This window comes from Schistocerca nitens, chromosome 6 (assembly GCF_023898315.1).
Source record: "Schistocerca nitens isolate TAMUIC-IGC-003100 chromosome 6, iqSchNite1.1, whole genome shotgun sequence".
Lineage (NCBI taxonomy): Eukaryota > Metazoa > Arthropoda > Insecta > Orthoptera > Acrididae > Schistocerca > Schistocerca nitens.
Genome location: NC_064619.1, coordinates 22,922,327 through 22,938,464, shown reverse-complemented (window position 1 = coordinate 22,938,464; position 16,138 = coordinate 22,922,327). Strand labels below are relative to the sequence as shown.

The 16,138-nt window shown below is 41.7% G+C and overlaps 1 protein-coding gene across 5 annotated transcripts in view; it reads right to left on the bottom strand.

Annotated features, from left to right (window-relative positions):
• LOC126262646 (retinoblastoma-like protein 1) overlaps positions 1-16,138 on the bottom strand; it is a 172,246-nt gene that overhangs the window by 12,015 nt on the left and 144,093 nt on the right. For all 5 annotated transcript variants that reach the window (XR_007546748.1, XM_049959407.1, XM_049959406.1 and 2 more), the window contains 2 exons: positions 11,302-11,481; positions 9,145-9,325 (listed from right to left, as the gene is read on the bottom strand). Coding sequence is in view for 4 of the 5 variants with exons in the window: in XM_049959407.1 (XP_049815364.1) it covers positions 9,145-9,325; positions 11,302-11,481 (361 nt within the window). In the remaining variant the exon portion in view is untranslated. The remainder of the gene's footprint in view (positions 1-9,144; positions 9,326-11,301; positions 11,482-16,138) is intronic.

Here is a 16,138-nt window from a genome sequence, read left to right as displayed (position 1 = left end):
TTGCGTCTGGTTTGGGGGGGGGGGGGTAACAAACAGCGAGGTCATTGGCCCCATGATAAGGTGTCAAAAATCAAGGGAAAAACAACACAAACAGCAAGGAAGGGAAAGGAAAACGGGGGCAAACAAAAGGGTAAAAGTAATGTCAGCATAGCAGGAAGAGAAAAGCACAGGAGGGGAGTAAGGGGAAATGAGGAGGGCAGGGGTGCCCCAGAAACACTTAGCATAATGGGACACCAGCACTACCACCGAACCGTTTTGGTTCCCACACGCTACCATGATCACAACACAAGGGGGCAACACCAGAGGAAAAAGACACAAGAAAATGGAAAACAAAACTTCAGAAAAAAGCATAGGGAAAAGGTGTGGAGAACCTGGCTGGTATAGAGGCAAGACCTAGGCCTGTATAACTAATGCCGACACTAACTGAGGGACTCCAATGCCTAAAACCGAGGACAGATGTACCCATGCAAGAGGCATCTGCTAACACCCAGGACAAAGTAGGTGGGAGGGCATATTTAGTGCAAAGGGGCAAAATGTGGGGGTAATCCAGCACAATATGGATCACCATGAGGGGAGCCCATAACTACAAAGGGGAGGGTGGCTCTGTCAAGTAATAAACCATGAGTCAACCCAGATTTGCTGATATGAAGATGACAGAGGATGTTGGATTCCTGCTGGGAAAAGTGGTGGGAAGAACACAGTGAGACGGGAATATCCTTGATTGCATGAAGTTTATTAGACAGTGAGGTACCCTCCCAAGAGTCAGCCCACAACTGAGCAAAAAGGGGTTTGATGTAAAGCCGCAAATCCGCCCCAGAGGTGTCATGGGGATTGGGAGGTAGATGGCGACCCCCACCCCACCCGAGCCAAACGATCAGCATGTCAATTACCTGGGATACCTACACGGCTGGGAACACAAAGAAAATCAACTAAACAAGAAGCATCTGCACAACTGGCAAGAAGGTCGTAGATGGCAGAGACCAAGGGGTGGCGGAAAAAACATTAAACGATAGCCCGAAGGCAACCCATTAAGTCTTTATACAGCAAAACGTGGGTGAGAGGGGGAAAGTTTTATTAAACAGAGGTACTCGATAGGATGGCCATCAATTACGCAGTGAACACCCCACATGTGGCAGGCAGCAAGAGATAGCATTCTGTGCCAACAGAAGACATGAAGGCATATCCCCACATGATCGGCAGATTTAGAGCCATAGGTGTAAAACACAGTGGCCTCCTGAAACTCCCATAAGAACATTTGGAAGATACAATGGAACACTACTGGAGCGATGGAGGCTTTCAGAGCCCAGAAGAGATCCACTTGAATTTGGGGCCAAAGAATTAACCAAAGAGGGGAGGTCAGGCATGGAGACGAGGTCAAGGAGGGGAGACGGAAATCACGGCAGAGAAAAGTAAGGCAGAGCCCAACTGATAAACCTACCCGAGAGGCAAGCCATGAAAAGAATGGAATACGAGGGGTGAGCAGAGGAAAAATGGATAGCAACTGCATATGAAACAAGGAGCCGGGACCACCGAACCAAAAGGGAAGGGAAGGGAAGGGATCCCAGCATGAACCAGAAGATTATTGACAGGGCTAGTGCAAAAGGCACTATTGGCTGAACAGATACCAGGATGGTGAACTGGGTCCAAGAGGAACAGTGTGGAACGGGCAGCTGATCAAAAAACTTGCAACCATAGTCCAGATGAGACAGAATGATGCCCAGTAAAGGGTTGAGTGAATTGCACCCCAAAAGGTGCGGGCTAGAAAGCAATGGATATGGGGCAACCAAATAAGTTTGTTGTCAAAAACAAGATCCAACAAATGTAACTGGGGGACCACAGTCAGATGCTGGGCATTGAGGTAGAGCACAGGATCAGGATGGAGCATAATGCAGTAACACAAATGTGCCACCCTTGACTTAAGGAGAGAGAACTTTAAACAGTGCGAGAGTGTCCACGTTAATGAATGCCGGATGGCATCATTCCACAGAGGCCACCGAGGTAGAGCTAGTGGGGGCTAGTCAAATACATAAATCATCCACATACAGGACAGGGGTGACCAATGGTCTGACAGAGGCCGAAATCCATTAATAGCAATGAGAAAAAGAAGGACAATTAATACACAGCCATGTGGAATGCCATTCTCCTGGGTCTGCAGAGAGCTGAGAATGCTGCCAACCCAAACTCGGAACAGCTGGTGGGATAGAAACTGGTGAATAAAGGTCGAGAGGGGGCCACGAAGACACCACTCATGGATCATAAGGAGGATGTGATGGCACCAAGCTGTGGCATAGACCTTATGAAGATAGAAGAAAACCGCGACAAGTTGACTGTGCTGAGAAAAGGCCCGCCGAACTGCAGTTTCCAATCGAAGCACATGATCAATAGGAGATCGACCTTCCCGAAAGCCGCACAGGTAGGGAGATAAAAGGTTCCGAGATTTGAGGACCCAATTCCAATTGAGCCGACGAGCCGCCATCTGTTCTAGTAACTTACAGGGGCCATTGGTCAGGTTGACTGGCCGGTAACTATCAAGAGCAGCCCTCTATTGAGAGGGGAGAATGCCTCGGAGTCAAATATGGTTAAACATCCACGGGAAATATTGTCATTGTGGAGAAATAAGGTGCTGAAGCAACTGGTTATGGATGCAGTCAGGGCCAGAGGCTAAATAGTGTGAGAAAGAGGGGGCTAGAAATCTCCCATTCAGTACAGAGTTCATTGTGGGATTCCTCCTGAGAAGGGGTAAAACATAAGTGGGAAGCTTCAGCCCACTGTTTTCAGAGGCGGCTGAAACTGATGCTGTCACAAAATGCATCACAAGGGGTTTAGCGAAAACTGATGGATCTGTACAAAGGTATGTGGAAGGGCAAGACACGGAATGCAAAATAACCTTCGAGGGTATGGAGTGCAGCCCACATCCTTGATGAAGGGACAGAAGAAACTAGAGGGGAGAGAAAATGTTCCCAACACACCCACTTGCTCTGTTTGATAAGTAACGGGCTTTGGTGCAAGGACGTTTAAAGGTAATAAGATAAGCGAAGGACGGGTGCCATTTAAGATATTGCAAAATGTGACTACTATTGCGGATGGCAGTGGCAATGGCCATGCTCTACTATGGAACTGGCCGACAGCGAATGGGGTCTGTCAAGCGTGGAACGGTGATGCTGGCAGTGCAGATTATCCTATTGGATAGATCACGGACGACTTCCTCAATATAATCTGACGAAGAAGGTGTAAACATGAAGTGGAAAGTATATAGATGCTAATCAGCATGAAGGAAATCTCAGTGGGATAATGTGGTCACCAGGAGGTGGCAAGGGAATGAGAGAATCAATGGGAAGTGGTCACTATCACAGAGATCATGTGTGGCAACGAGTGTACAGAAAGAAGATGGGGACGGGAAGTGAGCGAAAAATCAATGGCACAGAAAGTGTCATATGCAGCACTAAAATGAGCAGAGGAACCATGATCCATATCTGTAGGGACCAACATGTAAACGCCACCAGAAGCTCTCAACGGGCTGACCCAATTCTGACAGAAAGCACGGAACCCACTGAGGGCCGGTGAGTGAGTATAAGTAAAATGAGATTCCTGGAGAACAACACAAGCTGCTGAGTAAAGGCAATAAGGGACTGCCAAATCTGGGAGGTGATGGTAGTATTCATTACAGTTCCACTGAATAAGCACAGAGCAGGTATCCATATGGGAGGCAAACGGGATGGCGCCAATTGTGCCACCAGGTCATCCCTCGTCACCAATGACGATGGGGGTGACATCCCTAAATAAGAGGTCAGGCTCAGGTTGCAAAGGGGGAAATGGAACTTCTGGGGGGGCACCAGGGGACTTATGTTTCTTTTTCTTTTCTTTCATAGGTGGAGGCAGGCAGGGCACAAAGGGAGAGCAGGCTTCCACGAGATCTGGAAACCTTGTGGCACAGACTGTGTGTCCTGTGGCCTGAGAAATGCTGGCGTAGGGGTCCTGGGAGGGAGCCCTATCACTGGCAGGCACTGAAGAAAGGGGACACTCCTTTGTCCAGGGAAGGGGAGGGCATGAGAACCACTGGGGAAGAGGAGAGGGGGACAGGACTGGGGTGAGGAAAAGGGAAGAAAAGACTTAACAGAGGCAGAGGTAGAAGTTGTCGACACAGAGTGAAGTTGATCATATTTCTGACAAGCCTCAGTGTAAGATGAATGACCAACGGACTTTTACTCCTGTATCCTGGAAATCTGGTGAGCAGGTTTTGTGTGTGTGTGTGTGTGTGTGTGTGTGTGTGTGTGTCAGTTGTGACAATTAACACAGATGGCCCACTGGGGATCCCCTCATGGAGTAGGTATCCATATTCACCACATAGAGGATCCACTGTACAGCGGAAACACATGTGCCCCTAAAAACACCTCATGAATGGAGGGGGAGGGATATACGGCTTCATGCCACACTGATAACACGTAACCCTGACCTTCTCCAGGAGGGTATCTCCCTCAAACGACAGAATAATAGCGCCAGTGTCGGTGTGATTGGTCTTATGACCTTTCTGAGCATGTTGAACAAAATGAAAGCCTCGATGTTCTATATGGGTCCAGAGTTCCCCATCAGTTTGAAGGATGAAGTCTCTACAAAAAATGACTCCCTGAACCATATTCAAACCACGACGTAGCCAAGATGATCACAAGCGTGAAGGGTTGCAAATTGGATGGCAGAAGTAGGGAACCTGACCACATGTTACTATTTTCCACAAAAAGTAACAGCTTTGTGGCCATATCAGGCCAGGCGATGAGGAAAGTGTTTCACCCCAAGCCATTGTGCCCGGCCCACAGGGTCATTAGAAGTAGCATTAAATGATCCATTATGAACTGAAGAAACGACCATAGAACAACAGCCAATGTTTTGGAGCCTGATACATTTCAGACGCAAAGCATGTGCCCCAATACCAACCATTCCAATCAGGGACTCTCCCCATGGGTACCAACAAGCCATAGCAAGGGCTATCCGGCACGGCAGCTGTTGCCAGGAGTTCCAATTCTCCAGAATGACAAGCAACCACTCCTAGGTATACATGGGAAGGCAACAGCTCAGGCATCAGACGTGTGATCCCTGTTTCATCGTGGTGCTCAGCCAGATAGTGTACATAATGGCCCCTCTACACAGACTAGCTACACATGCTAGTGACCTAGGGGTGGAAGGGGGTTACAGCATGGAAGGAAGAGGGGAAGGAAGGGGGGCAGAGGAATCCACACTGTAGAGTCTAGAAAGGAAGTTCTTCCCCAAATGGCTGACACTACGGAGAGAAAATTTAGAAGTGGAGGTCAAACCCCAAAATAGGACCAAGAACACCAAAAAAGGAAAGACGAAAAACGAAAGGTCATGAGAACAAAACCTCAACGAATACAGGAAACTAGGTGGACAGCCAGGTCGACGGAAGTACAAACACTGAGAGATGGGACAGAGGGGAAGAAGCAATGATGGGGAGGGAGAGCACGTGGAAGGAAATGCAGCCAGGGAAGGAAGAATGGGCTGCATTAGCTCGGGGCCCCCTGGGTGCAACGCACGAACTCACAAAAGAAACATGTGCCCCCTGTGTGTCTGTTTCTTGGTTTCTGTGATCAAGACAGTATTTATTTTATACTCTTTGAGAATCAATCTAATTCGATTTCATTTAATCCTAGTCCCTGTACATGCCCTGTGGCCATATTTACTACATATGCCACTCCTTTCTATATATATCATTTTTTATGACTGGTCTTGTTTCGAGCCTCTGTGTTTAATTTATCTGGTTCAATAATATTTAAAATAAACTGAATAATTTTTTGTGGCATTTGTAAATGTCTGAAAAACTGCTCTGGCTAATTTTTAAGCTGTTGTTATAGCTGGTGAAAGTAGCTGCAGTGTGAATGTTCTGCATTCGAAGAAAGGGTGCACTGTCCTCTTTCTCCTTGCTGATATATTTTTTGTGTGAACAAATCAGTAATAGTTATCAGAGAATGTAGAAAATTGCTTTTCACTTCATGTAACAGCAAGTAATCCACTCACTCAGGGAAAAGACTCCCCGCAAGCAGCAGTATGCCTGCACAAGCAATAACGTGATAGAAACATGTGGTAATGTGACAGCAGCAAGTCGTGAAGTGCCAGCAGTGTAAATGTAGCCTCAGAAACATTCTGGAAGGAATCGGTAGCATAGTTACCACTCTTCAAAACAAAACTGACCACAGATGGGGCGATAAAGAGATGATGAAAGGAGAATAACAGCTTGCTTAACATCAAAATTGGAAACAATACAATAGTTGGAAGATGTGCTACCCAGGGAGCAAGACTACACATGATGGCCAATATAAGAAAGATATCAAAAGGAGGTTTACATTTAGAGAATATAATTGAATAGATGTGAAATGTGGACAACTGGAAATCCAAAGAAGAAGCTGAAACCTTTTGAAATATGGTGCTTTGAAGACGTGTAAAAAATTAAGTGGACAAATGTATGAAATGGAGAAAGTTCTAGAAAGGAATAGTTGGTGAAAGATGTCAGCAGAAAACCCTTACCAGAAGAAGGGGCAGGTTAGTACAGGATCCTCCAAGCCATACATGAATAGTTAACCAGGTACTAAAATGAGCATTAGAATGGAAAAAAAGAGAGAGACCACGATTAGAATATGCAAAACAGATTACAGTAACTGTTAGGATTAATGGTTATGTCGAGATGAAAAATCAGCACAAAATGGAAAAGATGGGGGACAGTATCACCAGTAGAATTACTGTGGCATTATAGAGGTATTCATATTAACATGCAAACTGACACAGTACAGTAAAACCTTACATTAGTGAACCAACTCTTCTGACATTTCAGCTTTTAACAAATACTTACAACAACACATTTTTCAAAAAATGGTGCTCTATGACAAAATCCAATTTTAATGAACAAATAGAAAACATACTGCATGTTGAAACCTTTGTGATAGAAAAATCTCTAACAGGTAGTGATAAGATGATGATTAAGACTCACTTTCACAAAGATCTGCCATGGCTCTGCAAAGGCTTGATAAGTGTCTGGAGTTGCTTCACCCCCTTTAGTTGTGGATGAGTTGGTTCTAACACTTGGCATCAATATCTTATCCGGAAAGGAAGTAACGAATAAACAACTCTTCCGGATTATTTTTTAAATATACAATGAGTTCCATGAAAAGTTTTTGGTGACAATACATATTTTAGGGTTTGTGATGGTAAATTAGTACAGTAGGAATTTTCCCATATTTTTAGCTTGGCACAGTTGACAGTCAGACACCTTTGAGAAACAAAAGAACCACCCGCTGTGGCGCATCATCAATAACAATTGTCTGCCTCATGTTATATTCTCGCCAAGAGAAGCCGGATGCATTGTTAGCTTTGTGCTAGTATCCAAGGCTTCAGCAGCAAAACAAGATGTGACACTGATGACCTACCAAAAACTGGACACTGTAAGGAGATAGGAAAAAAGTGAGAACTGAAAATATATTATGAGTAAATTTAATATTGCATCTCCAACTACATAAAAAACAAAAACAACTGCTGGAAAAATTTATGACACAATCTTGCTTCAGTTAAAAGTTTAGATGCTAGGCAAATTTAAAAAAAAACTTAAGTTAGAAACTATAGATGAAGCTTCGTGTAAGTGGTTCAGCCCTAAGAGCAGAGAAAAAGCCAATAACAGGGCAATGAACATAGAAGAGGCCAAATCTTTCCTACAAGGAATTTGGTCTACCTACAAAGAAGTCTTTTCATCTCAAAAGAGTGGCTTCATAATTTCAAAATTTTTCATGGCATCCAAAAGCTATACGTTTCTGGTGAAATAAAATCTGCTGGTAAGGCTGCTGCAAATGAAAACTAAACACCATTTCAGAAGCTTGTTGATGGGCATAAGTTGTCCCCTTACCAAATTTACAACTTTGATGAGACTGGCAAGTTACGGAAGTGCTTGGCAAATTCAACAGAATTCAACACTGTGCAAATGCTTCAGGTGATCATAAATTGCCTTTCTTTATGGCTGGGAAATATTAAAAGCCTAGACCTCTAAAAACCCATATGCCAGTTATTTATGGTGCACAAAATAACGCCTGGAGGAAAACTGAGTAGTTCAAAGATTGGTTCTTTCACTATTTTTTTTCCAGCTGTGGGGAAAAAAAGTCTACCTTAAAATTCTAAGACAATTCTCATTCCTAATAATCATTCCTAATAATTGGCGAGCTCACCCTCCAGAAATGGAGCTTGTGCTACGTAATATTTTTTTCATATATCCTCCTGTGTTACATCACTAATTCCATGTATGGACTGGCGGTCACAGAAAATTTCAAGAGCTGGTACAGAATAATGTTTGTGCAGAAGCTGCTAAGTTCAGACTGCAGTGTCAAGGAGTTCCAGTGCAACTTTCATGGCTGATAATACTTGGACCTCTGTGAAAAATACATCATTGCACAGGCCCTGGATAAAATTATGGCCTAAACTGGTTGAAGAAGCCGAGATGTGATACCATAAAGTGTTTTCAACCCACAGGAGGCACCAGAAACAGAGTGATGAAGAAGATACACCTGCAATGGACGTCTCTTGGACTGAGGCTTTATTTAGAAGCCTTAAAAACTTTTTTGAAATTCGCTGAAAGTAGCCAGCAATACAATGCTTCTACAGTTATGAACTGGCACATTGTACAAAATTATTTGTGTCAAGTAAGAGCTCTGCAATGATGCAGAGTGATCAGGAGAAAATTTCAGCTAAACTGTCAGTGATAGATACCAGCCTGACATATTCCACGCCCTCAACGACTTCAGGCATCTGTGCTGTTCCTAAAGACTGTGATTCCAACTGAACTGCAATTCTTGGTAACAATTTTTATTAATTATCTTGTGCATTTATCTCTCCTGTGGTTTTTATGCATTTATCTCTCCTGTGGTTTTTAATAACTTAACAACTACTTGTTTTTAAAAAAAAATTGGATTTGCTCATCGCCTTGTTCTTTTCTTTCTTTTTTTTTTTTAATCAAGTTTTTATAAAATGACTTTGATAATTGAGCTAGATTATCAAGGTCATTTTAGGAAAGTAACTTCCGGAAAACATTTATGTTCACTTGTAGTTAATTTGCTAAAATTAAAATGAACTTCATCTAACAAAACTCTAGGTTCAAGTTACCTTTGTTTTCTGCGTCTGTAGGTACTGGACTTGATGTACTGGACGTTCCATTGCTTGAAGACCCAGAACCTCTCCGTTTTTTTGATGACAACAGCACACTTCGATACACATGAGAAGATGCTTGAGGTTGAAAACGATAGCATCTCATTATTTCTGTGAATGTTTTGTCACTCCCAGACACCTAGGAAACACACAGAGAGAAGTAAAAACAACGAATTCCAAGACAGAAATGAACAATAATTGAAAATGTAAAGAGTAAATACTTAAATATTTTTAAAAAGACATTGGAAAGTAGGATTACACAAATGTCACGTCACTTGAGATAACTTCGTCAGCAGGAAAGGAAATAGCAGTGGACGGATGTTAAGGAATATACGAGATCCCAATGAAGCAGAGCTAAAACAATTAATTTAGCATTTAGTAAAAAGAGAGTGTTTAAGTATTAAACTATAATTTTCAATTGCTTTAATCATCATAAATGTGGTAGTAATGCAACTGTTTTCCTGTTAGTGGTGTGATGTGTCATCTGGGCCAAGATTTTGATGCACAAATATGAAAACTATCTGCGAAGAAAGTACTGCCCCCCTCGCCCAACAGCTGCTCCCCTGGGGGCACAATTTAAGAGTGGATGGAAGATACAGCCAGTTACCACTCAATCAAATTTTTAATTTTGGTTCTTTGTGAACATACTGTTTTTTGTGACCAGTCCCAGGTTGAATTTCTACTGCTGCTTTTATTACAGAGTTCCAAGAAGACAAAGCATGAAATAAGATCTTCTTCTGTAAGGCTAAGTTCAGCTAACACTATTTTTTCTAAGTTTGCATATCTCAGGTATCCTCAAACTCCAGTAATCCTTTACTGGATGCTGTATTTCTTTAATTATCCACAGTGTGTATGCATTTCATTTTGCTAAAGATTGCTCCTTGAACTGCACGTAATGCTGCTGGATGCTTTTCCCATTGAATGAATGGGTCTGGCCATTCATTTGATTTTAGATATCTATTTTGGTGTGGTTTGTATCAACTTTTTTCTTAATACACACTTACAACAGTCCAAAAAGACTGCAGATTATCACAATCTGATATTGTCTGAACTCTGAATATTAAAGTCCTAAGGACAGAATTATTCTGGGCAGAGTGGGGAAAACTTGTTCTAATTAAAGAAAGGTAAATATGTGTGGACTTTCTGTATATGGAATGGCTCTTGTCCAAAAATGGCAATTTCTCCATTTCTGCAATCGGCAACAAACATTACAATAATTCAACTAACTTTTTCATCTTCCTTTACACGACTCCCAATTCTTTCCAAAGCAGGATCGCAGAGAATTTTGTAACAAAATGACTCAATACATTTCTTTTTGTCAGTGATCAGTTCAGTCCCTCCAGAGTCTCTCACAATTCCCTGACTTTTTCAGTACATTCAGTTTCTGTGGTCTGAAGAATATTGCACAGATAATGCCACAACAGGCTGCAGACACATGAACGAATGCTTCATGCTTTGATCTCTTCTTCCTCTAAGAGTAAATAAGTACTAAGTTTTGCAACAACAGTGATTTTTGTAACAAATTGAAACATATGCTTTATATAATGAATCTTCTTGATGACAGACTTAAAGAGTACCGGTAAAATTCAAATCAGTTCTTATTTTCTGAGGTTTGCTTCATGTGAGTAACACAGTACTGGGCTTGTGATTGCCTTATCTTCTTTAAGCTTAGATCATCAAGAACTTTATATGATAATGATAGTGATGTAGTTAAATAAAAACATATTTAAAAGCACCACTTGCTGTCCAATCTAATCAAAACAGTTTACACGACCTTTCAGAGGGGCTGGCAGTGGCAAAAAGAGATTCAATAGAAGAAAAAACAATTTTATTTGTTTACCAAGGTGGAGGACATGATATTTACATCACATACTTATATTTTTAGTTTGTCCTTCTGCAGTCTCCCTGTCATACTTGACAGCTGTCTTTTACACTTATTATAATGCAAATGCTTACAGTGCCATCCCTTCCACAGACATATCTAACTTTGAGTCCATTATTTGTCTATCACATTGTCTCACAACATTACTTCATCATATTCTCTATTCTCATCCATAAGTTACTGTCATCACTCTGAAAACTATGTAACAGACAAATATTTTTGCATACACTTACCTTACACATGACATAAACAGCACACATAAGGATCTGATCAAGATGCCGATCTTGCATGAGATCTGTCTGATGAATTATTGAATGTTCAAAACACGTCCAAATCTTTCTTTTCAGTTCTTTATCCGAGATATCCAACTGGGTGCAAAGCTCCTGCATGCGAACTGATGCTAGGTGATAAAACTGGAAATAAGAACACTGTATCACAGAAGTTGAAAGAGAATAAATATGTTATGCAAATACAATTTATAGGCAGTTCTACTGTTTACAGATAAAACAGAAGAAAACTGATGCAGAAATGAAACACGCAAAAAATTAAAAATACTGATGAATCCCAAAAATACAAGCTTTAAATAAATTCACTAAAATGCCAACATCAGAATAATGATGGGGACTAGATATTTGCACAGACATTGACAGATAAGAAAAGTTACTCCAAATCCTGTATTTGTAGATGTACATGATACACAGGAACTGAGTGGAAATAACAGCAGACAATCTTCACAGATTCAAATCTGTGGATTATACCGATAATGAGCTGATGATGAAATTCCATATGGAGGAAAAGAGGTGTTTCGACAAATTATAACAACGAAGTTAGCAATACACAAGGCACAAAATGGAGACAAATGAAACACTGCAGCATTCCATAATGAGAGACAGTGTTGTCACCTCTATTGGGTGCCAAACTAACAGATTTCACTCAGCTTTCAAAACTGCATTTTCTCACAAGATGTATTCTATTATTGAATCACTTGGGTATAACACTTACAATTCTCAATCTATTTACTCCACCAAATGTTTCATAGAAACATGTGCAAACTATAAGTACCACATAAAAATAAACTGTAAGATTACTTTAGTGCAGGACACCCAAACATTACGAAAAGTAAAATGAGAACAATATTTCATGTGCAGATGACTAGGTGTAATAATAGAGTGGCAAGGCAAACTCTAGCAGGTTGCACCAAGTATAGCAAATGTGTGTAACGTAATTCGCTTATCTTCATATCTGTTGGTGAAAACAGTTTTAAACATCTTCAAGAAGAAAATACCAGTGCACAATCTGACACCTCCAGCTCAAAATGTCACGCAGACTTATAAGAGTATAACTTTATCAAGTTAATAATTTAGGAGTAAAGTAGAAATGTTGAATCAACAGGTACACAAAACAGAATGAAAACTTTGCTAGCTTTCAGATGAATCTTTTAATGAGCTTTTCTGTGCAGCTTCATAGTGCCAGCTGAACACACAATGCTGGGACTGCCGTTCAGCAAGTAGACTGGAGTGCCACCCCACCCTCTATCCAACAGTCTCTCATTCCCGTGTCCTGTAATCCCCTCCCAATCCACTCATCCACGTCGTAATCATGTTCTGTGCAAACTCACTGGCTCCGGTAGCATTCTCATCCTGTGCAACTGCTGCCTTTCCCTCATGCATTCCTATCCTACACATGTGCTGCCTACCTCCTAACCATCAGCTACCCTTCCCAAATATTATCATCTTGTTATATAGCGATAGCTTTTTAACATAAATTGACACACACATCAAAAACAATTATATTTTCACAACACAACTATATTTTCACAAGTTTCAAGCAATATCCACTACAGATAGCAAACTGGTGAAACTTGTATAAAAATAAAAGAAATTAATTAATAAACTCTGTATTTTGCACTAGATTAGATTTTGGTTAGACTATGTGCACTCCACCTCCAAGCTTGTGTGCAAGAATCAACAGATGTGGTCAACAAAGTGTTGATGACAGGAGTTGCTGCTGAGTACTGCAGACTTCAACAGTGGGTACATGAGACATAGAAGAAAATTACTCGCCCATTCAGTGGTAGGCACATTTGGTGAGAAACCAATGTCCAACATTTGTAGTTCTACTCACTGCACATCAAAGAACAGAGGCAAGTATTGGTGAAAGAACATTGCTGTTGGGATCTCAAAATATGGTTAATGATCACCTAGGCTGGTGAGCCTTGGCACACCTTCGTACAAGTCAGTGGAAGTGTGGACGTACATACTTAAAAATACAAGAATTGATGCACTCCACTTGCCTACACAACACAGTTTATCTTGGTGGCAGAAATATTCCCATGTGGAGAATGTTAACACTGGATTAAGCGATTATATATATATATATATATATATATAATCTAAAAAGAAAGATGATGAGACTTACCAAACAAAAGCGCTGGCAGGTCGATAGACACACAAACAAACACAAATATACACACAAAATTCAAGCATTCGCAACAAACTGTTGCCTCATCAGGGAAGAGGGAAGGAGAGGGAAAGACGAAAGGATGTAGGTTTTAAGGGAGAGGGTAAGGAGTCATTCCAATCCCGGGAGCGGAAAGACTTACCTTAGGGGGAAAAAAGGACAGGTATACACACACACACACACACATATCCATCCACACATACAGACACAAGCTGCTTGTGTCTGTATGTGTGGATGGATATGTGTGTGTGTGCGAGTGTATACCTGTCCTTTTTTCCCCCTAAGGTAAGTCTTTCCGCTCCCGGGATTGGAATGACTCCTTACCCTCTCCCTTAAAACCTACATCCTTTCGTCTTTCCCTCTCCTTCCCTCTTTCCTGATGAGGCAACAGTTTGTTGTGAATGCTTGAATTTTGTGTGTATATTTGTGTTTGTTTGTGTGTCTATCGACCTGCCAGCGCTTTTGTTTGGTAAGTCTCATCATCTTTCTTTTTAGATATATTTTTTCCACGTGGAATGTTTCCCTCTGTTATAACATTCCACGTGGGAAAAATATATGTAAAAACAAAGATGATGTGACTTACCGAACGAAAGCGCTGGCAGGTCGATAGACACACAAACACACACACAAAATTCAAGCTTTCGCAACAAACTGTTGCCTCATCAGGAAAGAGGGGAAGGAGAGGGAAAGACGAAAGGATGTGGGTTTTAAAGGAGAGGGTAAGGAGTCATTCCAATCCCGGGAGCGGAAAGACTTACCTTAGGGGGAAAAAAGGGGAGGTATACACTCGCACACACACATTTCCATCCACACATATACAGACACAAGCAGATATATTTAAAGTAGACATATTTAAAGTTTGGGCAGGTCGATAGACACACAAACAAACACAAACACACACAAAATTCAAGCTTTCGCAACAAACTGTTGCCTCATCAGGAAAGAGGGGAAGGAGAGGGAAAGACGAAAGGATGTGGGTGTCTGTCGACCTGCCGAAACTTATATATACCAAATGAAAGTGCTGTCAGGTCGACAGACACACAAACAAACACAAACATACACACAAAATTCAAGCTTTCGCAACAAACTGTTGCCTCATCAGGGAAGAGGAGAAGGAGAGGGAAAGACGAAAGGATGTGGGTTTTAAGGGAGAGAGTAAGGAGTCCTTCCAATCCCGGGAGCGGAAAGACTTACCTTAGGGGGAAAAAAGGACAGGTATACACTCGCACACACACATATCCATCCACACATATACAGACACAAGCAGACATTGGTCTTTAAATATGTCTGCTTGTGTCTGTATATGTGTGGATGGATATGTGCTTGTGTGCGAGTGTACACCCGTCCTTTTTTTCCCCCTAAGGTAAGTCTTTCCGCTCCCGGGATTGGAATGACTCCTTACCTTCTCCCTTAAAACCCACATCCTTTCGTCTTTCCCTCTCCTTCCCCTCTTTCCTGATGAGGCAACAGTTTGTTGCGAAAGCTTGAATTTTGTGTGTGTTTGTGTGTCTATCGACCTGCCAGCGCTTTCGTTCGGTAAGTCACATCATCTTTGTTTTTACATATATTTTTCCCACGTGGAATGTTTCCCCATATATATAACAGAGGGAAACATTCCACGTGGAAAAAATATATCTAAAAAGAAAGATGATGAGACTTACCAAACAAAAGCGCTGGCAGGTCGATACACACACAAACAAACACAAATATACACACAAAATTCAAGCTTTCGCAACAAACTGTTGCCTCATCAGGAAAGAGGGAAGGAGAGGGAAAGACGAAAGGATGTGGGTTTTAAGGGAGAGGGTAAGGAGTCATTCCAATCCCGGGAGCGGAAAGACTTACCTTAGGGGGAAAAAAGGACAGGTATACACTCGCACACACACACACATATCCATCCACACATACAGGCACAAGCAGACATATTTTTTCATTTGCTGCTTGTGCCTGTATGTGTGTGTGTGCGAGTGTATACCTGTCCTTTTTTCCCCCTAAGGTAAGTCTTTCCGCTCCCGGGATTGGAATGACTCCTTACCCTCTCCCTTAAAACCCACATCCTTTCGTCTTTCCCTCTCCTTCCCCTCTTTCCTGATGAGGCAACAGTTTGTTGCGAAAGCTTGAATTTTGTGTGTATATTTGTGTTTGTTTGTGTGTCTATCGACCTGCCAGCGCTTTTGTTTGGTAAGTCTCATCATCTTTCTTTTTAGATATATTTTTCCACGTGGAATGTTTCCCTCTGTTATATATAAAAAGAAAGAAAGTGATGAGACTTACCAAACAAAAGCGCTGGCAGGTCGATAGAAACACAAACAAACACAAACATACACACAAAATTCTAGCTTTCGCAACAAACGGTTGCTTCGTCAGGAAAGAGGGAAGGAGAGGGAAAGATGAAAGGAAGTGGGTTTTAAGGGAGAGGGTAAGGAGTCATTCCAATCCCGGGAGTGGAAAGACTTACCTTAGGGGGAAAAAGGACGGGTATACACTCGCACACACACACATATCCATCCGCATATACACAGACACAAGCAGACATTTGTAAAATATATAAGACGGAAACATTCTGTGTCTTTCGTTTGGTAAGTCACATCATCTTATTCCACGTGGGAA